Source organism: Eptatretus burgeri, chromosome 2, assembly GCF_056783735.1.
Source record: "Eptatretus burgeri isolate ZD-2024b chromosome 2, Ebu_testis_v1, whole genome shotgun sequence".
NCBI classification, from domain to species: domain Eukaryota; kingdom Metazoa; phylum Chordata; class Myxini; order Myxiniformes; family Myxinidae; genus Eptatretus; species Eptatretus burgeri.
In genome coordinates this window covers 88,024,910-88,049,105 of record NC_140962.1, presented here as the reverse complement: position 1 = coordinate 88,049,105, position 24,196 = coordinate 88,024,910, and the positions used below count along the sequence as shown (strand labels likewise).

Here is a 24,196-nt window from a genome sequence, read left to right as displayed (position 1 = left end):
CACCGGCCACTATTCAAACCTCCATCCACCCGAGTGGCCGGTTTACCGGCCGCTATTCAAACTTCCACATACTCGAGCGGTCAGTTCACCGGCCACTATTCAAACCTCCATATACCCGAGCAGCTGGAGCCCAGGGTGGGAGAACCGAAAGTTCAAAGAGCTCAGAGTTCAATGCGTTAAAAACTTTTAAAATACTCTCCGAAATGGCTGAACAGTGTGGAAGCTATTTTAGCCACCTCAAGACAGAAAAACTTTAGTTCAATACAAGCTGTTTATTCATTGAAATAAAAGACACTCTTGTGCACAAGAGGAAGGCGTCAGCCTGCTACATCGTTGCAAGCTGAAAACTTCATTCTGCATATAATATTGAGTGTACATATAATTGGTAATTGTACATACATAAGGATAATTGGTCTGTTTTGGAGCTTGCTTATAGCCCTGGGAGGGTGTGTGTGTGTGTGTGTGTGTGTGTGTGTGTGTGTGTGTGTGTGTGTGTGTGTGTGTGTGTGTGTGTGTGTGTGTGTGTGTGTGTGTGTGTGTGTGTGTGTGTGTGTGTGTGTGTGTGTGTGTGTGTGTGTGTGTGTGTGTGTGTGTGTGGAGACAGTCATTTCTTGCTACTGACTTAGATGGTCACCAGACATATAAGGTTTTACAAGGTTGTTTATGACTACATCAGAGAAATGTGTGTATTCTGCTCGTTACTAGTTTTCTCAGCATATATTTATTAAATTCATTCTCAAAACACTAAACTAAGTTGATTTGCATTTTTACATTATTATAAATTCAATTAACAATGTAGTAGTCTCCACAACAGATTGAGGTGAAACTTTGCACACATGTTCCTCAAGCCATGGGTGTACCAGTTTGTTAATGAATAATTAATAGGCCACATGGTTTGGTGGTCACATTGAAGGATAAAATTAAATAACGTTTCCTCTGGAACTGCTTCATCAATCAAAGTGAAACTTCAGAATTGTGATCTAGTAGACATGGAGAATTTATATTTCATGTTTCAACCCGATTGGCCACATGGTCTGGCAGCCAGAATTATTTGTTTGCTTGAATCTGAGAACTTCAAAAAAAATTTAATTTTTTTTGAATAAGGCTGACTTGGCTGCTCCTGGATTGGTGTGAGGGTGGAGGAGTATCAATTCAATTGATATCGCCAATGGCCCCAGAAAAACAGGGCCACCTGCATACATAATAAATAGATGGAACGTGGCCTGTTACTCGGTCCATAACTTGTCAATCCCGCGTCAGAGAGACGTGTGTGGCCTCTTTAGATTCGGGTGATTCCCAGTTCACCCTCTGCACCCATGCTGTCAACATTTATTACTTTGTGTTCAGGTTATTTAAACACCTATTCAATTGATACGGACTATATCTTCAGGAAAAAGGGCTAACTGCATACGTCATAAATAGATTGAATGCAGCGTGGTACTAAGTCCATAACTCATCAATCCCGTGTTGTAGCAATACAGGGTTGTATCAAAGCTTGACGTCTTGTTACCTGGTCATCACTGCCAGCAGTTATAATGTGGCAGTTCTAGTTATCATTATTACTGTCAAGCTCATTTGGGGGAGAAGTTGGATTTTGGAGAAGGATTTTTGGGAATGTTCAGTTGTGAGACCCATTCACTTGGAAGTAAAATTTTGAGGGATTTTGTCCCTAAACTCTCTTGGTTGACAGTGCAGGCAGAGGTCGGATCCAAATTGATATGATCTGGGGGGGGGGAGTGGGGGGCAGGTCACCACTGTTCAGGGGGAACAGGAGTAATAACCAGGACACCTAGTGTTTCCTCATTTTAGCGCTGAAGAAACCAGCAAGCAGAGGTTTTCCATTGCATTCCATGTACACTGTGGCGTCAATGCCAGCGCATGTGGTAGATCCATCAGTAACAATCCACAACTGGTCTGACACTTTCGGTAAGGTTATTGGGAAATGTGACTGAAGGGCTAGCTCAGCTTTAGTGAGAGCAGCTGTTAATTTGTCAATCCACAACACACGGTCCCGTGAGGGCCTGCCGGCACAAACATCATCCATTGGGGACAACAAAGCAGCCACGTACCGTAAAACACGTGCAAGGACTTTATAAGGGCCACCAAAGGACCAAATGCCTTTCACAGTGGTAGGTGTATGGCAGGAGCTTAGATTGGCGACTTGATGAGGACGAACACCCAAATGACATGAAGACCATACCCATATGAGTTTCATAGTGGATTTTGGGCAGATGACAGTTTTTGTCGCTGAAAGTCGGTCATATTTATCCAAGATATGAAGCACAGTGGACCAAACTTTCATTAGTTCCTCAGGTGAATCTGTGCCACCGAATGAGTCATCTGCAATTTTGGCAACATAGGTAGCCTCGAATAAATCTCCAAGAATGCAACACATCAGCTACTCCAGTGCAGTCTCGCAGACCAGGAATAAACACGAATCCTACGGATTGGGTGACCACATCACAATATTTCATGGAATGCTTTGCGAGTGATATCTCAAAAAAGACCCGAGACTCATTAGATGCGATGATATAGGACCAGCCCACAATGATGCGCAGAGTGGACTCCACCCACGGCATTAATGATTGCTGCGGTTTGCTGTGGCGTCCAACATCTGTGAACGCAGTGACAAGTCGGAATTTACCACCTGGCTATTCGATGAGGAACGTGGAGTTAACATCCTCCACACAGACATTGGCATTTTTGGGTTTAGCATCTTCAGATTCAGGTTAAACTCTTCAGGTTTAACAAACACGCTGACAGCTTCCAACTCATCAAACTTTTTCTGCAGGTCGATGAGGCACAATCGGTCATATTGGGGGAGATGACCCTTGCGCTGTGGGGGTTGAGTTGGGCCCATATTGCCAATGGCACTAATATTCCTGACGGCACCATTATGACCAATAATTTTAGGGTCAAAAACAGGTGAGAACTCACAATCGAGGGAGGTGAACTTCACTCTAATATCCATTGCCACGATATTTTCAGGATCAACGTGGATGGTGTCAAAACTTTTTGCTTGGTCAGCAAAATATATTAAAAAAAAAAATCTGCTTGGTAAGCACGCTGTGAACTTTTTGAGACTGGGATGCTGATATGGTGGGCCAAAGTCCCACAAACTGTTGGTTTCGGCACCAGTGTCTCGCGTGAGGGATATAGCATGGTCATTGTAACAGGTGAATGGAATGGGTGATTGGTTGGTATACACACCCCTTGTGGAAATATGCGTGTGGCTGGTAGTTGTGTCCATTAATGACGAAGGCTCATCGTGGTCAAGGTCACTATCAGGGCAGTCATCATTTTGGTCCCCGCCGCAGATCTGTCGAATGCTGGAGAAGAATGCCTTGTCCGACATTGGGAGAACCGACAACGACTTCGGAAATGATTGTCAAGATGACCTGCCTCTTTGCATAAGAAGCAGCATGGAAGTGATCGTTTGCCACTGGGTCTAGATGGCTGCGCTGAAGATCGATACAACAGCTGCTAGTGTTTGGAGAGGGTTCGGTAGGATGGTTTAGTTACAGCTGACCTCATGACTTTGACATCAGCCACAGAAGCCATCTCAGCAAGGAGTGAATCCTGGCTAGTGATATCTCAGGTTTGATTGAGACTAATGTTGGAAACCTAAACTCGGTCCCAAACTGTTGCTTGACCAGCTGGGGGAAATCTGGATGAATCGAGGGAAGCCATGTGAACACAATAAGGCTTTCTTGCGTTGGAGACAACTCTTCATCAATTGATGTGGACTCACCATGATGGGTTATTGGGATATCTGCTCTTATCAGACTATCATTGATGAATGCAGTGAGTTGCTAGAACAAATCCTCAGAGTGTTCGTCACTCCCAAAGCATATGGAATCAAATTCGAGGAAATGAGCTCCTGATGGCTGAAAACTAAAATGCATATGAATGGCCTGCCAAACTGAAGCCACAGAGGTGGAGTTTTTTTTACAATTGTGGATCTTGAGATAGCTGGACAAAAATTGGCAATTTGTCCAAGCATTAGTTTGAGATGAGATACCTCCTGTTGTGCTGTTCAGCCATTCTGTGTTTCAGCAGCATCGTCTGCAAAGTCACAAAGTAGGGAAAGAGCAGACTACTTAGTCTAGCTTATACCATCTTAAAGGAATGTGGCAAAGTTTGAATCCAACGATAACACGTACAATATGTTCTGTCACCAGCATTTGAATGACTATCATCTCATTTTTGAAGAGACCACTGTTTTGCTGCGCGACTGGAAGCCGCCATCTTAAGACATTGTCATTTCAATCGCTGTTAAATCTAAGGGATCACAAACTCTGTCCTTTTGCCGACACTCACCTGCCAGGTTTAATCTGGAAACTGTGATGAAATGTTGCCACAACATCAGTACTTATTAAGACGATGCCACACAGTCAGGCTCAGATCCAATCGGGTTTAATGCGGATGGAGACTTGACACCCAAGAGCGCCACCTGTACATACATGTTAACTTATTGGAGAAGGTTATCAATACAACAACCAGTCCAGACAGGGGCTGGAAGGTTTGATAAATGCGGTTGTCAAAATCGTCAGTTTTATCTGTGGTAGTGCTCTGAACCATTGACAGTTTGTGGAGCTGTTGAAAGAAGCAGTCAAATTTCACCGAAGTCATCTACTTTGCGAATATGCGGTGACTGAGTCTGAAAAGGTCTTGCAACGATTTGCTGCCTTGCTCACCCCAATCTGAGAATTTGTTGCTGAGAAAGGAAAAATGGCAACTTGCTCTGTGATTGAGGATGAAGCATGGCAACGTGACTCGCATTTTCTGACTGACATCAGCACCCACTTGAATGAACATAACTTGAAACTTCAGGGAAAGTTTAAGCTGATTTGTGATTTGGCACAGTATGTGCAAGAATTTCGGTCAAAGCTGAAACTTTTTGTGGCACACATGAAGTCAGGATTTCACGCATTTTCTAAATCTGCAGCAGAATGCAGAAGATGCTGATTTTAACTGCCAGCGCGATAATCTGATCAGTAAATTTGAAAAATACTTCCGATTTTGAAAGTTTTGGGCTCGTCTTTCAGTTCATGCAAGATCCATTTCATTTTGACATTTGTAATTCTCAACATCTCGCATATATTTTGTATAATGTGGCAAATATGGGGACCTGATCGCCACAACTTTGGCGAGCGTCAATATCCTTTTGGACACCGAGACGATAGAGGATGATACATGATAAGGTCAACGTCGCAATAAAAACTTTCAATTATCAATCCATATTGATGTGAAAATATGAAATAACAGCGCTTTCAGCGAGTGTCGTATGCCATGTGACGTTTGGCTCCACCTCCACTCAAATTGGATTTGGCGATGGTGTGTCACGAGCTCGGCCAGGAGAAGGGTGGAGTTTAGATTTATGCCTGCACCTGGATTGACATGTACTTAAGGTTAAATAATTCGTTGTTGTTCGGTTGACTTAACTCTTATTAACCTCCGCCATCTTCGAAGATCGATGGAGGTTACTGTTTTCACCCCTTTCTGTTTGTTTGTTTGTTTGTTTGTTTGTTTGTGAACAGTATTACGGAAAAACTCCTCGACGGATTTCGACGAAACTTGGTGGGGGGGTTAGGTGTGGTCCAAGGATCATGCCATTAAATTTTGGACTTGGTCCCCCCCCCCAAAAAAAAATTGTTAGAGAAATTTTTTTTTTTGCATTTCTACATGTTTTAAGTGATTTCCAACCCCCCCCCCAAAAAAATTGTTTGAGAAATAATTTTTTTTTTGCATTTCTACATGTTTTAAGTGATTTCCAACCCCCCCCCCCCCCCCAAAAAATTGTTAGAGAAAAAAATTTTGCAACTTTTTTTTCAACGAAATTTCGAATTTTTTTGGCATTTTTACATGTTTTAAGTGATTTCCAACCCCCCCCCCCAAATAAAATGTGAAAAGAACGATAACTTTCAGCACTGTTGACATATTTAATGAATAAGATATAAGGTTCACTTGAGTGACCCAGCAGTATTGGCGGCGGAGGTTTTGCACTCTCCCGAGTGCTCCCCCTCTACTTTTAATATACTGTACAGATCTAATGTAATATACACACTCCAGCAACACTGCAGTTAAATGCGATTGAATGAGAACTTACTGGTTCTCAGATGTAATGTAATCTCCATACCCCATTGAGTCTCGACATTGTTAAATGCTCTCTCTTTATTTTTTGCAATGCTAACCAAAGATGAACATTTTATGCATTGATTTTGGGTTATATGGAAGGAATTAAATGAAATGTATACAGTTTGCTGAAATTAATTTTAAATAGACCATGTTCAAAGTCAAGGCATCTAATTTTCTACGATTGAAAGAGTGACTAAAGGAGAAAATTCTCCAGTTTTGAAGGCGATTGTAATAAATGCGAGTTCGTTTTCCTTCATTAAAAAAAGTAATTGCAGACATTTATTTTGTGGACATCCCAGTTGACATTGCAGCATGCACTGAGAGAATTTCTCATAAGAGTCGAGGCAGTGTGACCTTTGTTTAATTTGAGATTTTTCCCTCTTTCCTCAGATGGCTGATGACGAAGCTGACCTTATATGTAAGTTTGGCTGCTGGCTTATGCATTGACCTGCTTTCTGTTTATCATGCAGCAGTATGATCCATTTGATGTACTCGGTTGTGGAAAATAACAATGAAGGACTCTGAGATACAATTTGTTGTTGTAATCGTTGCTTTGCTTATCAGCAGTTTTCCATAGGATAGAAATCCTGTAAGCATTGGGTTAAAATGGGCATATTTGGATGAAATGTTCCAATGCAAAATTATTTGACGACATGCAAAATGCAAAAGTATTTCCAAGAGAGAAAATTGATGGAGCAAAATACAGAAAAATCCAAAAGGAAAACTTGCTGCCATCTGCAAGAAAACTGAAATTGGGACGGAAGTTCACCCTTTTTGCATGACAACACCCCGAAGCACACAGCCAAAGCTACATTGGAGTGGCTAAGGAAAAAAAGATGAATGTCCTTGAGTGGCCCAGTCAGATCCCTGACCTAAATCCAATCAAAAATCTGTGGCATGACTTGAAGATTGCTGTCCATCAATGTTGCCCACACAACTTGACTGAGCTTGAACAGTTTTGCATCGACGAATGGGCAATTATTGCCCAATCAAGGTGTGCAAAGTTGCTTGACACCTATCCCAACAGATTCATAGCTGTAATTGCTGTCAAAGGTGATTCCACCAAGGATTAACTCGGGGGGGGGGGGGGGGTGGGCACTTATCCAACCAAGGTATTCTAGTTTTGTATTTTTCATTATTTTTCCTGAAATTTTAAGAATTTATTTTTCACTTGGACGTGGTGTGTTTAGTTACAATGTGTAAATAAAGGTGGAAAAAGTCTGATTTCATGCAGTTTAATTCCGGGCTACAAAGCAACAAAAGGTTAAAAAATTTGAAAGGGGGTGTGGACCTTCTGCAGGCACTGCAGCTCCAATCAGGTGGATAATTAAGTTTCAACCAAAGTTTTTCATTTCTTATTTTCTTAATGAGCATCCTTAGAATATATTCCTTTCTGGAATGTCATATTAGCTGGCCAAGTAATTTAAAATTTTGTTTCGGAGGAATGATTTAAAATCCCATTTTATAAATCTGTGTTCAATCGAGGATGGAAATCAATGGTAGTTATTTGTCTGGATTTATGAATGCATCAAACAAAAATCTATTTTACAAGCAACACTTTGGATCCGATTACATACTGATGAAGGGTTGTGAAACTTGAGTTGACGTGTTGTTTCTCTCAGGGTGTGATGAGTGTGGAGAATATCATGACTCGGAGTGTCCGGAACATGGTCCTGCTCAACCCCTGGTTGCTTCCCCGGTGCTCACTCGAGCTCGGTGAGACGCTGTCTTCTTTTGTTTCCATTCATTACAGTCAACCCTCAAATAGCGTAGGTTCTTATATTGCGGGGTTCGACCAATCGCAGGCAACCGATTGTGTTTCGATTTCGTTATCGCAGTATTTCATTTCGACCAACCGTGGTTTTTGAGATGAGATGAGTCATTGTTTGTGTCCGTCCCATGCGTGTATGCTTATCTCCCATTACGAGCATTGTATTGTTTCTCATGCACTGTTTTTTAATGAGCCCAAACATAAAGCGATGGACAAAGTTAGTTATGCCAAGAGGCAGAGAAAGGTTATGATGTTGGGCAATTGCAGGGAGTCAGTGATTGCAGGTAGAACCTTCACCATTGTACTCTTCCTCATTCCTGAACGTTCATTTTCCTTCAAACCTCATTTGCAAACCTTCATTATTAGTCTAGTAGCCGGATGGCCTTCCCATGCACCCCCTGGAATATTTAATGACACCTATTTTTTTAAATGCACAAAGGTGTCAGAAACAAAATTTAAGATGTTCCCATTTCGAAATATTGTCCCATGGGGTTTTTATAGTGGCCATCTTGGATTTAGTTCCATACCGGTGACAAATTCATAACTTTTGAACTATACATCATAAAAACGTGTGAGACCCCACTTTTCTATTCAGTTTTCACACGATAAAACGTTTCGGAGCATCATTTCTCGGATTGAACAATTTATTAACGACATTTGAACAATTTATTAACGACATAATCACTGAAAAGTACAAGAAGTCCCAGAAAATTTGTCATTTTGGTAAACAATTCCTTCATTATCACGCTTCATCATCATCATCATCATCATCATCATCAAGATACGCTAGAAGTTCCTCATAGTCATTTACTCCATCTTCCTCATCACTTTCATCAGCAATATCCTCCTTCTGAAGAATATCTACCATGGACGGAGGGAGAATGGGTCCACGGGACCACAGGGGCTCGATGGGACCGTCATCCTTATTCCAGCCGTGGCCATCCTGAGGGAACGGGCAGTCGTATATTGGAATGTGAGACCTCTTCCATTGACAGACACGGTAATTAACTCTGTCAATGTGTGGATAGAGGGAGTCCTGACAGGGGGAAGGCGGGCAAAGTCCACCTTGGATTTTGAAGAAAACTTTTCCTCTTCACCCACCATCTTCCTCAGCATCAGAGTACGAACTTTGTTGATGCATTTAATGCGCGTATTCCCATACATCAAGCAGGTGAACTCTTCCAGATCCTCGTACAACTTGTCTTTTACCTTCCAGTCTGACCCAAGGTCTTTGAACACCTTCTGGAACCTGGGGTACTTCTGGAGCTTCTTCAGAGGCGCCACCTTCCCTTTTCCTCTGAAAGCGCAGTTACAATCATCTCCAGTGAATGTGTAGATTCCCATCAGTGCCGTCGCATGGTCACTGCCTAGAGATTTCGCGAGCGCTGTGATATCAATGAACCAACGGTTTTTCCCTGTTCCTGTATCGAGATGAATATTGATATTGATGGAGGAGGCACAATGTAGAAGGATAACGAATATGTCTGTATCTGGTGTCCGAACAACCACGTCTTTGAACCCAGAAGACACTGCATACTGGACGTATAGCACCACACGAGTATCTGTCTCCTCCTGGAAATAAATGTAGAATGAATGTAGTTCAGTTTTCAATATTATGATACAGATAACATTAAGCAGGTCATGACATTGATTAGCACTACGTACATTATGTTGTATGTGATATAATAGGAAGCATACCTGTTTGGAGTGCAGGTTCTGGATCTCGGACGATGATACCTCTCCATCTGCAGCAGTGAGATGATAAGCAACACCGTCAACAACGAGGATAGCCATCGAGCAGCCCTCTAGCCGAGATGCTGCTGCCTTGCTGCTCCACATTCCAAGCAGAAGATGACAAAACTGCTTCTTGTTGATATCATTCTGAAGGAACATCTTCATGTCAGGTGGTATCCTGGTTGAGGGACTGTCAATATGACGTGGTTGTGCGACACCCCGCCGCTCCCTCTCTTGGGCCTTGATGGAGTCTTCATCATAAGAGTCAGTAGAAAACACAAAGTTTTTCTTTGAGATCATGTGATCGAGTATCTTCAGACAGTATCCTCCGAATGTAGGCGGAAGGTCCTTGAGGGCATTGAACAAGGCATTGCCGTCTTGGACATGAAGAGCATCCTTAGGGAAAGGTACTTCGTCAGTATGGTCAGTGAGGAGATAGTGGAGCATGGAGGCTTTGTTGGTCTTTGCAAAGAACCCATCTGGTGTACCGAGACAGGGTGGGACCGACGACAGAGAATACTTCATCAACTCTAAGATATCTAATGGCTCATCCATCAGCTGTGATTTGATGAGTAGCTGGAAAGCAAGATCTCCTTGCTCTTTGTACAGGATCAACTGAAATGAGCATCAACAAAACAGTGTTATTTGTTTGATATCATATGATATGGGATAAGCTGGTTTCTGCCAGCTCGAACATACAACATGCTTGGGAATACATGGAGCGTTCAATGTTGGCATGGGCCTGGCCGTGAATGAACTACTAAAGGCCAAAGTTGGACATGACAGCAGACCATCAACACCAGATGTGTAATAATTGCATCAGTTTCATAACAAGAGATCCAAGATGGACGCTCGAAATTTAAATTCAGATAGCAACCAATTCTCAAAATGACAGAAAAATATCAAAAGAAGTATTCTAAAATTCTCGTATATGAAACCTACAACTCTTGTACAAATATATAACACAGTTTGGAGAATAAAATGCTTCCAATAAACCCAGAAAAAACACTTACTTTACGGAGAGCTGCGACCCAAGCACCTACGACCGGGCTCGCATGTTGGAAGGAACAAATCGATTTCAGTTTCACTTGATGTACGTTTGAAAACATTGAAAATATTGCAAAAACAACAGCATGGCAATATTATGCAGAAACAAAGCTGCACCCACATCTCACACAATGTTTGTTGATCACTGTTTGGAGAATGAATCACCAAATCAATCTTCATCAAACACAAGTGTGCGAGGCACTGATACATTTATTTCCTTCATACAAATGCCTATATTGTGCATAATTGTTCATTTTTTTAAGAAAATGCGTGATTATGTCATTAATAAATTGTTCAATCCTAGAAATGATGCTCCGAAACGTTTTATCGTGTGAAAACTGCATAGAAAAGTGGGGTCACACACGTTTTTATGATGTATAGTTCAAAAGTTATGAATTTGTCACCGGTATGGAACTAAATCCAAGATGGCCACCATAAAAACCCCATGGGACAATATTTCGAAATGGGAACATCTTAAATTTTGTTTCTGACACATTTGTGCATTTAAAATATAGGTGGCATTAAATATTCCAGGGGGTGCATTGGAAGGCCATCTGGCTACGAGACTATATCCTTCAAACCTCATTCCCAAACCTTGATTTTCCAACTCCGTATTCGAACCTTATTCCCAAACCCTCACCTTCCAACACCCAGACTCGATCCCCCATTCTACTACTTCATTCTCAAACACACATTCTCAACCGCAGCTCATAAAACTAATTGAGGTGAAGGGATTTACGCCAGTGAGGGTTTTTAATACCGAGATGGGATTATTCTGGAAGAGGATGCCGTACCTCGTGCCTTCCTCTCCAAGCAGAAAAGATCATAGTTCAAGGTAAGGTGGTTAAGAATCCTGTTACCCTTCTCCATTGTGGCAATGCTCTAGGCCACTTCGTCATAAAGCTAATGCTGCTTTTCTAATTGCTGAATCTCTTTCCCCACCCCACACTTTCCCCGCTAAACACTTTCCCCACTCCACCCTTCTCCCACTCCCCTTTCCCCGCTCCACTCTCCCCCTTCTAACATCATCATCCCGAGCTAAGTCTTGTGGTTCCTATCTATGGCAGAATACAGTGCAAGTACGTAATGTTCTTACCTTCATCACCCACCTTACTGTTTTGTAATACAGTAAAAAGGTAAAACTTGTGTTTTTGTTTATTTTCTACTGTACTGTCGGACCCCACTATTCACAGGGGATACATTCCTAAAAAATGCCATAATTGTCGAGACATATTATTTATTTATTTATTTATTTATTTAATTTTTGTTTGAACATGGTCTCGGGTCATGGAAGAGTGATTACACATAGCAAATCAGGAGACAACATAACAAAGGGAACAGCAGGAGAAAGTGGAAACAACAACAGCAGGGTGGAGGGAGAAAGTAGATTGAGACGAATAAATAAGAGATGCAGGTAACGATGAGGGGTAAGTGAGAATGCAAATGGTGGACAATATGGATACGTAAGCAAAATTGTGTTTAACTGGTCAGTTTGTGATTTTGTCAAGGTCTGAGGAGAGGGAAGAGGCTGCTACCTGTCTGTCAGAAGGATGAGAGATGTCACGAAGGCAGAGAGTGGAGTCAGCTAAGAGATAAAGATAATTTTCCACAGAGTCATTGAGATTATTGATGAAGATTAGGAATAATATGGGGCCAAGAACATTGCCTTGGGGTACTCTAGCCTTGACAGGAGAGGTGATGAAAGTGTTCTATTGAGAGCCACACATTGTGTCTAGGAGATTGAAGGAAGTCAGCAATCTAAGAGAGGAGTTGACCGTCGATTCCATGGGCAGACAATTTGGAGAGCAAGGCAGGATGCCAGACTGTATCAAAAGCTTGAGATATGTCCACAGATGGCTCTGATCTCATGTTTGTTATTGAGGGCCTCTACCATTGTTGGAAGAGTCGAAGCAGCATTCCAAGACAGAGTGACCAGGTCTGAATCTAAATTGATGATCTCAGATGAGGCTTTTGGAGAAAATGAATGATTCCATGACCTGCCTGATGATTAGAAGTACATTAAGCTAATTGAGCTGTATATAGTTAAGATAATCTCTCTTTGCACCTTTTTATGTAATGCTGTGATGTTGGCTGATTTCCAATTTCCCAGGTGGATGTATAAGGACAGTCCTGTCATGTTTAAAAAAGAAAGACCACTGCACCTGTAGCTTATCTGGGCCCTGTCCTAATGTTGTCACTCAAATTTATTAACATTCTGAATGGTGAGTATGGAGAGGAAGGTTTTTGAAGGAATTTCCACGATTTTCCCAAACATTTAGAAATCCGCCATTTTGACACTTCTGATCACGTGATCGGCATGACCTCCGCAATTTAACATCCCTACCCTGGCCTAATGTTGTAACACAAATTTGGGAGCATTCTGACTGGTGGGTCTGGAGAAGAAGATTTTTTGGAAGAAATTTACTAAGTCGCCATTTTGACCTACTTAGTCATGCGTCTGGACCGAGCTTTGCAATCCCTGTTACCAATCATATCAGGAGAGGAACGTTGCTGCCAAATTTCAACTGGATCGGCCCACCGGTTTGGCCGGAGAAGTCGAAATAGGAGATGGACGGACATTGTTCTGACAATACTGTTAAGACAATACCCCGGAAATGGCCCTTATTGGACTACTAAATATGGGATTAGCTCAGATACCACATTAAATGCCTGTTTAGCTAGGTTGTTTGGTAAAGTGTACGTTATATGTGCGTCGGGAGGTGTAAAAGGCTGTTTTTATGTTCGTACTGTGGTGGTGAAACGAGAGATCACTCTTCTTCCTCTCCTCTATGAACGATAGGCTCCGCCCAGTCGGCTGAGGGGGGGGTGTGGTCTGGAGAGAGGGTGTGGCTAGAGGGAGGAAGTGACGCGAAGGGGAGGAGCTTTGGTCGGTTTTCGCCGAGAGAGGCGTGCTCGCCACAAGCGGAAAAAAAAATAATAATAAAAGGAAGGAAAAAAGGAGTTCTCAATTTGGAAAACGGAGTGGCTGAGAGAAGGCGTCCTCGTGTGTGAAGAACAGTGAAATCCTCGAGGCGTGCTCGGAGTCGCTTCGAAGCGAGCGAATGAAGGAGGCAGAGTGTTGGATCTGCCGGAAGAGACGCTGAACCGACTTGCACGTCGAGGATTATGCCGTGAGAGGGACGGCAGCTGGCTTCGGGGCGAGAAAGAAAAGGTGATTCGACAGAGAGAGGAACTGAGAGGACGAAGCGGAAGTCGGGCTTCGAGGTGGGAAGGCAGGAGAGGAGACGCCGGAGCGTCGGTCCCTGCACACACCAACGGCTGGTGACATTTGCCGATCCACTTGCCGGAGCCCGGCACCTCGATTTGGGCCTTGTCTGGAGAACAGGCCAGGCCTGGATTTGCATGCTGGACCGTGAGAGAGATCGGCTGAGGCCTATCGTCGACCTTACGCGGGGTCAGAGCGCGCGGAGACCGCGTGCGGGTGCGAAAGGGGCAAAGGGAGGATGAGCTCCATTTTTGCTACGCGGCGTGGTTCGAGCTGGGAGTTCGAACCCGTGGACATCCGCCTGTTGCGAGCGACATTCGTGCTTTTGACGCTGTCCTCTCGTCCATGAGACATCACCAAGTACTCTGTCTTGTCTTGCATGCATGCTGTTTGTCTTTGTCTGCACGTGTTGTATAAGGCATATTTCGGTAGCTATCCCCTCGAAACCTGTACACCGTGGTTCCCTAGTTAAGAACAGGTTGAGGATTGTTAATAAAACTATTCTCGTGAATTTTGTATGTGCTGTGTGGCCCCGATGTGCCCCATTGAAATGATTCGTGTCGCGCCAATCGATCCGCCCGATTCGTTTAAAAAAAAAACTGCTGCTGAGGACTGTGATTGCTAACACAGCTCGAATCCCGACACCGCGGAAGCCATTAACAATTGGTGTCCGGAGTGGATTGAGGATCCCTCCGTCGTGGATCCGCAACATTTTGGTGTCGGGAGCGGGATATTTGGACTAGTGGTGCATTTTGCACCCCGGACATTGGTTACAAAAAAAAAACGGTCCAAATTTGATGTGATTTTATGTTTGAGCCAATCGGAGGAAAAACTTGCAAATTATAAAGAAAATGGAGCCGTGGGTTTTTCGTGGCGCAGCTCCACCTTGGCGCGAAACAAAGCTGGAAGAGGAAAAACGGAAACACGATTTGGAATTGAAACAACTGAAGGAAGAGGTAAGATCAGGCAATCGGATAAGAGAAATCCTAGAACAGACGATAGAAAGAACAGAGAAATATCTGGAACAACGAGGAGAAAGTGAAAGAATAATGAATGAAGCAGGAAGGAGAGATCAACAAATTGAAGGAAGCGACGAGATTGGAGAAGGAAGAACAAAAGAGACAGTGGGAGAGGAAACAAGAAAGAGTAGTGAAAGAACAACGAATGAAGCAGGAAGGAGAGATCAACAAATTGAAGGAAACGACGAGATTGGAGAATGAGGAACAAGAGAGACAGTGGAATAAGAAACAGAAAGAACAACGAATGAAACAGGAAAGAGAGATCAACCAATTGAGGGAAACTATGAGATTGGAGAAGGAAGAACAAGAGAGACAGTGCGATAAGAAATAATAAGAACAAGGAATGAAACAAAAAGAAGGACATGAGCAACTAAAGGAGAAAGCAAGGTTGAAGTCCGTGGAGATCGTGAAAGAACGACAAATGAAACGGGAAAAGGAGATCGGCCAATTGAAGGAAACGATGAGATTGGAGAATGAGGAACATGAGAGATGGTGGGGTAGAAAACAAAAACGATATGAGTTTGAAATTAACCAACTCAAGAAGAGACCAAAGTTGGAGTCCACGGAGATGGAAAAACTCTCGAAAGATAATGAACAACTCAAAAAGGCTCGGAGAGGAAGAACGACTGAAATGGAAAAGAAAATGGAGCCAGGAAGTAGAACAGCACAACAGTGAGGGATGTGTGATGTCACCACAGGGAGTAATGTTAGTGGTGCGGAACTTGATTGACATCACTCGTCGGATGACACCACAATTAGAGCAAACCCTGGTGATTGAGACATTGATGGAGCATACGGGGTTGTTGACGAGTGAGATACATTTTGAGCAGGTCCAGCATGTGGATCTGACAGCCCCGGAGGAGTATGGCGAACCAATGATGAGCAACCTGCTGGAGAGAAGCGACCGGACAGAGGTGACTCTGGAACGAGGCAGGTACGTGGGTACATGCATACATGGTGCGGACGATGAGCTTAAGGTAGAAATAGAATTTTACGTTGATGAAGAGACTCTGTCCGTTGGGGGTGCACGTATGCATGCCCCCTGAATGTGTGTGTGGAGTGCCTGTGAACGAATGCTGTGAGCCCAAAGTCCAGACTACAGCACCGGTATGTGCTGCCGAGGCCGAAGTGTGTGTGGGTACTCACCTGAAGGTCGAGAATGTAGCCCTGGAGTGCAAGGCAGTTGGTCAGTACACAGGCAAGGTTGAAGGTGTGGAATGTCGACACATAACCTTGGAATGTGTGCAGCCTGCTGTGTGTGGGAGTCCTGAGCATAAAATGAGTGGTGACATAGGAAATAGGTTAGAGGTGCAAGGGGAAATAGAAATGCCACCAGGACAGAACTTGAGCCAGGAGACGGAAACCATAATGGACAGCTCCGCATGGGTTCTTACAGAGTTGGAGGTGCTGCATCCAGGAGCAGTTTTAGATTGGATTTTAGAAATCCAATTTAGAAATTGGATTTTAATTTCTCTATCAACCTCACAGGAACTTTGGGGTAAAGCGCAGATGAGTGGCAGGTGGCATTGGCGTGTGTCACTTGGTCTTCAGACCTTTCTGAGCACACGAGTGGTTTGGCTAGCTGAATGGGGTTGATCTGTCTTCAGGGGGTTATGGAGAAGAGGGGGAGGCTGTTCCACCTCTTGGGGTTTACCTGATTTCCATTAACCCTGGAGAAGAGGGGGAGGCCGCCTCCCTGATTGGGGTTTACCTGATTTCCATGAACCCTGTAGAAGAGGGGAGGCCATTCCACCAATTGGGGTTTACCTGATTTCCGTGAACCCTGGATAAGAGGGGGAGGCCATCCACGGATTGGGGTTTACCTGATTACCGTGAACCCTGTAGAAGAGGGGGAGGCCATTCCACCGATTGGGGTTTACCTGATTTCCATGAACCCTGTAGAAGAGGGGGGAGGTCATTCTATCGATTGGGGTTTACCTGATTACCGTGAACCCTGTAGAAGAGGGGGAGGCCATTCCACCGATTGGGGTTTACCTGATTTCCGTGAACCCTGTAGAAGAGGGGGAGGTCATTCAATCGATCGGGGTTTACCTGATTTCCGTGAACCCTGGATAAGAGGGGGAGGCCATTCCACTGATTGGGGTTTACCTGATTTTCGTGAACCCTGGAGAAGAGGGGGAGGCCGTTCCACCGATTGGGGTTTGCCTGACTTCCGCGAACCCTAGAGAAAAGGAGGGGGTGGACCACAACCCCCATTGAGGCGTGACCCCTTGAGCCGTGGCGGAAAGGCGGCGGGGTCATGTAACGGGAAATGAGGGATTCGTTCCCTCACTCCCCTTCCAATGAGCCAAAGACGCAGGCCATATGGTTATGTGAAAATTTTGATTGGAAATTGTACCGAAAGTGATTGCAAATTGAGAGATGGCAGAAGGCATAAGAGTGGCACGAGTGGATTTGGGTGATTATTGAAAAAAAGTGGTGGAGACATTACAGGCAGAGCGTTAAACACACGTGAAACAAGTGGATGACAAAGAGTGGCTTGTTTGAGGGAAGATTGAAGTGCCTGGTTGGAACCATGCAGAGATTCCATGAGGCTGGTGAAGAGATTTTGATGTTTTTTGTAAATGGTTGGAAATAAACGACTCGGGCAGTATGGAGGAGGCCAGCGGATGACGGACGTAGTGACAAATTAATTGGGGTTTGAAGAAAAAGTGTACTATTTAAATTTGATGACCAAGTGGGATCCGAGGAATTAGTGTGTTTTTGTTTTCACATAAACGTGAAAGGTGTTGGATGGTGTTGTGGACTGGGTGTGTGGCACTGTGGAATGAATGACTAAAGTGTTTGGGTGAATGGCGTGATTGTGCAGATGAGGAGAGTGAGTGCGAACAATGTACCCTTGTCGGTAGGAGTCTCCTAGCCAAGTTAGTGTAGGTTAGGGGGACTTAGAGGATTCGACATGATTTCGGGCTGCTGTTCCATTGTGCAGGTGGACTGTGAGAGGTAGGTGCAGGCTAAGGTATGGGAATACTGGTTGGTTGTGTGACATGGTATGGGAAGTTGGTGAGTCGGGAAATAGGGCAGCAGGGCTTTGGGGGTTCCTGGCAGATGAATGCTGTCAGAGGTGCCAGGAGAGCACAGTGTAGGTGCTATGAGAGCACAGTATGGGTACTCTGAGGGCACAGTATGGGGGCTAGAGAGAGCCACCCCTTAGTTTGGAGCGCCAGAAGCATGCTCAGATGAACCCCGAGGTCGCTGAGTGTCCTCCACCCCTGATTGGAAGCAGGCAAACAGACCTAGTAGTAGTCACACTCCCCAGCCAGCGAGTTAAGCCTGACACCACCAAATGGAAAAGTCAAAGTAGGGCCTTGCCCAGGTTTAATAGAATAGAAGTGTGCCAGGTCGAGAAAAAATGGGTCATTAGCATAATTGTAACCATAGCAGGGTTTGTTGCATTGTCGAGAGCTAAAAGTAAATGGTTAGGTTCGATGGACTCTCCTCCGCACCATTCATGCGTGACACCTGGTACGAGTAGTGTTGATGGGAGAATTTCTTAACAAGGGCCAGGCTAGGTCACCCTCTCCAAGTGCCAAAGAGGCCACCAGTATGCCATGAGCACACATCCATGAAGATAACAGTTGAGTAAGAAACACACCATCCTGTCTGTAAAAGAGGAAAAAACAGGAGAAAGGAAGAAAAAAAAAGAGAGAACTTAACCGAAACAAGTCAGGCAAGGAAGGTTAAGGATATACTCCATCTCACCTGGTCCGAGGTCATCACACCCATTTGCGTCCTAAAGAACATCTCCAAACTGCATTTGTTTACCATCATTGTCACCGTGCTATCATTGCTGTGTCACCTGCTGTCCAATGCAGGCCTTGTTGCCTGCTGCTGCTTGTGAGTAGGCCATATGGGCTGAAGCATTTTTGTGGGCCATTGAGGCCAAAGAGCTTTTGTGGGCCGTTGCGGCTGAAGATTCATGCCATTTTGTGGGCTCAGTGAGCCGAAGGACTCTTTGTGAGATTAGGCCACTGGGCCGCCTGCACTCACTTGGTGAGAGGCAAATGAGGCCACGAAGTGAGGAAACCCTCAGGGGTGAATGGACAATACTGCCGGGAGGGGGCATGAAGGAGCAAACGCATGAAAGAACTTTGAACCTTTGAATGTCCTGCTCCTATGCCAATATTGGTGTTAAAAGTAAAATTGAATGCCCTCCCATTCAAATCCATAATTAGAATGTTAAGTAGTGTGCATAGAGTGTGAATTTGTTTGTTTGATTGGTGACCCGACACACTAGGATAGGGACATGCCAATCTTATTGTGACACTGATTTTTGGAGTTAAGTGCTTCCCATGTTGTGGGTTAGAGTAAATGTGAGATCTGTGCTGTACGTTAGACAGGGCCATTGCCGTGGGCTGCCCCAGATGGAGGCTCCGGAGAGCCTCGGGAGAAAGGTGGGGGTCGTGTTATGGAAATGGCTCTTATTGGACGACTAAATATGGGATTAGCTCAGATCCCCCATTAAATGCCTGTTTAGCTCGGTTGTTTGGTAAAGTGTACGTTATATGCCGGGAGGTGTAAAAGGCTGTTTTTATGTTCGTACTGTGGTGGTGAAACGAGAGATCACTCTTCTTCCTCTCCTCTGCGGACGATAGGCCCCGCCCAGTCGGGTGAGGGGGTGTGGCCTGGAGAGAAGGTGTGGCTCGAGGGAGGAAGTGACGCGAAGGGGAGGAGCTTTGGTCGGTTTTCGCCGAGAGAGGCGTGCTCGCCACGAGCGGGAAAAAAAAAAAAGGAAGGAAAAAAGGAGTTCTCAGTTTGAAAAACGGAGTCGCTGAGAGAAGGCGTCCTCATGTGTGAAGAACAGTCGAATCCTCGAGGCGTGCTCGGAGTCGCTTCGAAGCGAGCGAATGAAGGAGGCACAGTGTTGGATCTGCCGGGAGAGACGCTGAACCGACTTGCATGTCGAGGATTCTGCCGTGAGAGGGGCGGCAGCCAGCTTCGAGGCGAGAAATAAAAGGTGATTCGACAGAGAGAGGAACTGAGAGGACGAAGCGGAAGTCGGACTTCGAGGCGGGAAGGCAGGAGAGGAGACGCCGGAGCGTCTGACGGTCCCTGCACACACCAACGGCTCGTGACATTTGCCAATCCGCTTGCCGGAGCCCGGCACCTCGATTTGGGCCTTGTCTGGAGAACAGGCCATGCCTGGATTTGTATGCTGGACCGTAAGAGAGATAGGCTGAGGCCTATCTCGACCTTACGTGGGGTCAGAACGCACAGAGACCGTGTGCGGTGTGAAAGGGGCAAAGGGAGGACGAGCTTCATTTTTGCCACGCGGTGTGGTTCGAGCTGGGAGTTTGAACCCGTGGACATTCGCCTGTTGCGAGCGACATTCGTGCTTTTGACACTGTCCTCTCGTCCATGAGACATCACCAAGTACTCTGTCTTGTCTTGCATGCATGCTGTTTGTCTTTGTCTACACGTGTTGTATAAGGCATATTTCGGTAGCGATCCCCTCAAAACCTGTAGACCCTTGTTTCCCAGTTTAGAACGGGTTGAGGATTGTTAATAAAACCATTGTCGTAAATTTTGCTTGTGTTTTGATCCCCGATATTCCCCAATAAATCTGGTTAATTCGTCTGAAGTTGCCGCGATTGATTAATTTGTGTCGCGTTGAGGAACGATCCGTTCGATTGGCATATAAAACCACAATGGTTACAGACTGGCAGAAAACGCTCGGCATCTGATACAACCAGTCCATAACCAGGGGTTCTATTTCCCCAACTGGCAAGGTACAAGGATTACGTTGGTATCGCGATTGAAGGATCCACAACAATACCTTTTCTGGAATTTAAATTCCAGAGAAGCGAATGATAATAATGAAAAAAAAAAAAAACTGTGAATATTTGAAACATGAATGAAGAATCAGGGTCACACTTTTTATGCCCTGTGAACACGCAGGGTCTGACAATATTTATTTTATTTACATGTTAATTTTAATGTTGACATGCTGCATACAATATATGTGTGTGTGTATATATATATATATATATATATATATATATATATATATATATATATATATATATATATATATATATATATTGTTACGTCTGAGGGGGGGTATGCATTCAAAGGGTAATTAGGATGTTTAATTAGGTATGCCATGCTGTTCGAGTTTACCAGGATCTCGATGTAATAAGTAGCAATTCAGTGGTGATAAGTTGTCTAGTAAATGTCCATTTCTTCAAGGGGGAAATGATATTTGTCACGTAATTAGATAGGGAGACGCGTTAGGGTAAGTGTGTCTGCGTAAACCCTTTTAGTATTCCCTGGAGGCTTGCCGTGACGTCACAGGACAGTGCTGCGGATGGCTCCGCCCCGTGATCACGATTGGCGGAAGGCGACGGCGGATGGCCAATAAAACGGCTCGATTGGAAGTGACGAGGACTGGAGGATAAAAAGGTTCTGTTCGGGGAAAAGGAAGAAGAAGATCGATAAAGAGAAACTGTTTTGGTGGAGGTTGTTGTGCTCGGAGCGTGCTCGATTGTTGCGCTGGTTCGTTCCTGGGTTGATCGTGTCTCGTGGCCTTGCTGTGCCTCGTGCCTCACCTCGGTTGGCTCTGGGGTTCTGCTGGCTGGGAGTACGGGGTCGAACGGCGGGCGGACCTGCCTCCCTCTCCTGCTCGCAACTTGGCGCCAGAACTGGCTCCCTGGCGGCTGTGAGCAGACTTCGGCCGACACCAGGAGGTCGACAGCACCACGGTGTCTCCTGCCCCTGACGAGCGCAACGCCAGCTCGTCTGACGCCAATCCAGGGACTGTTGCGTCTACACCACGGGCCAGCCTGACCACCAGGACCAGCTACGGTGTGTATGTGTGTGTGTGTGTGTGTGTGTGTGTGTGTGTGTGTGTGTGTGTGTGTGTGTGTGTGTGTGTGTGTGTGTGTGTGTGTGTGTGTGTGTGTGTGTGTGTGTGTGTGTACCTGGCGCCTTAGAGGGTTTGAGATTTGTATATCCATTGGAATTGTTTGTGTTTTCCCCACGCCCGAACCCACACCACCATCCCGTCGAATCGCCCCGGATCCCTCCTCTTGCCGAGTCTTATTATTTCTGGTTCGAGAAATAAACATTATTAACTCAGTGAAAAGCGACTCGTGCCACCTTCCTCGTCCCGTTTGCAGTAGAGCGATTAAAACCGCCATCTTTGGGTTATATAAAAAATAAACCGCCTCCATCGTTTTGGCTCATTCTACGTTGGCGGGACTGTTCAAGTCCCGTGGACGTCACATTTGGTGTCAGGAGTGGGATATTCGAACCCCTCTAAATTATATTTGGTATCAGGAGAATATACCAGGATTAAAATCTCGCCACGAATTGGAATATAAAATTACTACAGAAAAGCGCGCGAGCGCGGGAGAATTTTGGCGGGAGTTTTCAAATTAAATTTAATTGGCGGCAAACGGGACTTCTGCACCATGGCGGATGTGCAGATGTTTGAGGAGGAAGGCCACGTGTCTGGCAGCGAGTTGGGGGAAGAAGGGAGAGACGGGGGTAGGATTGGAACCTCCCCCATTCCAAGCGTGGACCGTGCTTCATCGCCCGTAACGGGGCCGGCAGCGCAGAAACCAGCGCGATGACGATCCAGACAATGTTGGAACGTTTAATAGGGGACATGACGGCACAAATGGAAAATCAATTTGGAACACAGAGGGCAGACATGACGGCACAAATGGAAAATCAATTCGTGACACAGATGGCAGAAATGACGGCACAAATGGCAAAAATGACGGCACAGGGGGCAGAAATGACAGATCAATTGGGGGTAATGGGGGAACAGTTGGGTGCACGGATTGATTTAATGAGGGATGAATTGGGGGAAAAGATGGAGAAAATGAAAACTGAGATGCAGGAGTGTGTGGATGTTCAATTGGGGGAAATACAAAGTAAATTCGAGGATAGATTGGAGGAAACAAAGGTAGAAATTACATTGGAGGGGGAAAATATACAGAAGAAATTGGTAGATAAAATTGATGCAACGAACATTCGGGTTGATAAAGTGGATGAAAGCCTGGAACGTCATCGTGCCTGTGTGGATGCTCGTATGCAGCTGCAAGTCGAAGAGTGGGGAGAGCTGAGGAAGCAAGGGATGAATTTGGCGGAGGAGGTAAAAGGATTGGAGGCTCGTTTGGACGAACAAGATAAAATTATGAGCCAAGATGAAGACTTGGATAAAGGCCTGGTAGAGCCATCTTTTGTAAGTAGAGTGTCCGGGTTGGTTGAGGAGCAGCTACAAACTCGCGACGGAGCCTTGGAGGAGGTTGTGCGGGCCCAGAAGATCCTGCGGGAAGAGGTGAATCGGTCCATTCAACGTTTGGAACAGGAGGCAAAATTGACCCATGAGACCCTCACCACAAAACATCTTTGGCCACAGTGGGCTCCGAAATTGGATACGCAGCCACAAGGGTGTTTGATCCCTGGGCTGGATTCGGACAAGGGAGAAACTGGGAAGCGGGCCACCGGAAAAGTGATCCCCCTGGTAAATTTTGACGGGTCAGGGAGCCTTGAAGCTTTTCTGACGCAATTTGAGTGTATTTCCCGACTAAACGGGTGGAATGAGCGGGAACGTACAGGGAATTTGGTGGCAACGTTGCGGGGACCAGCCGCAGATGTATTAAACGTGATCGCGGAGGGGATGTTGACCAGCTCCCACATTTGCGAGGCGTTGAGCCGTCGCTTTGGGTTCGCAGCAAACTGTGATCTGGTGCGGGCCCAGCTCCAGCACCGCAGATTAAAGTCAGGCGAGACAGTGCAGGAGCTGGCACAGGACATTTACCAATCAGTTAGGATCGCGTATCGGGACCTAACAGTGGAGGCATGGGACAGACTGGCACTAGAGAAATTTTTAGCTGCTCTTCTGGACCCTGAGGTCCGAGTGCTAGTGGAGTTACAGGATCCACCCACCGTTCACCGAGCGGCTGAGTGCGCAGCCAGGCTGGCCTCATGGAGGCGGCCGGGTCAGGTGCCAGAGAGGCCATCGGTGACGGTCCGACAGGCGGAGATTCAGGATCAAGGAGAGGGGCTGGGAGAAATTGGCATTACCCAAATGTTTCAGGAAATTTGCCAGAAACTGTCAAGTTTGATAAGGGGTAATTCGGTAGTTGGTGCGCCAAAGCGGCGGGGTCCAGCCCAGCCAATAGAGCAATTCGATTATGGCCGAGGGGGTCCGGAACTGGAAGAGACATTACACCGATACCCACGGGGGCCTTTTATGGGGAGTTGTTTCCGGTGCGGGCGAAGAGGACA

General features: G+C 45.4%; 1 protein-coding gene and 1 pseudogene across 10 annotated transcripts in view; one reads left to right on the top strand and one right to left on the bottom strand.

Moving 5' to 3' along the window:
• The window catches only part of PRDM15 (PR/SET domain 15), a 192,943-nt gene that overhangs the window by 68,192 nt on the left and 100,555 nt on the right, over window positions 1-24,196 (top strand). For 8 of the 9 annotated variants that reach the window (XM_085870224.1, XM_085870225.1, XM_085870221.1 and 5 more), the window contains exons 2-3: window positions 6,529-6,556; window positions 7,761-7,854. In XM_085870224.1, the coding sequence (XP_085726350.1) occupies window positions 6,529-6,556; window positions 7,761-7,854 (122 nt within the window). Of the gene's footprint in view, window positions 1-6,528; window positions 6,557-7,760; window positions 7,855-24,196 lie in introns of those variants that run through there. The other variant, XM_085870227.1, reaches the window with a different exon arrangement.
• LOC147032514 (uncharacterized) overlaps window positions 8,483-24,196 on the bottom strand; it is a 28,504-nt pseudogene continuing 12,790 nt past the window's right edge. Inside the window, exons 2-3 of the transcript XR_015055066.1 lie at window positions 9,608-10,258; window positions 8,483-9,481 (exon numbers count right to left, since the gene is read on the bottom strand). The product of XR_015055066.1 is annotated as an uncharacterized LOC147032514 (transcript). The remainder of the gene's footprint in view (window positions 9,482-9,607; window positions 10,259-24,196) is intronic.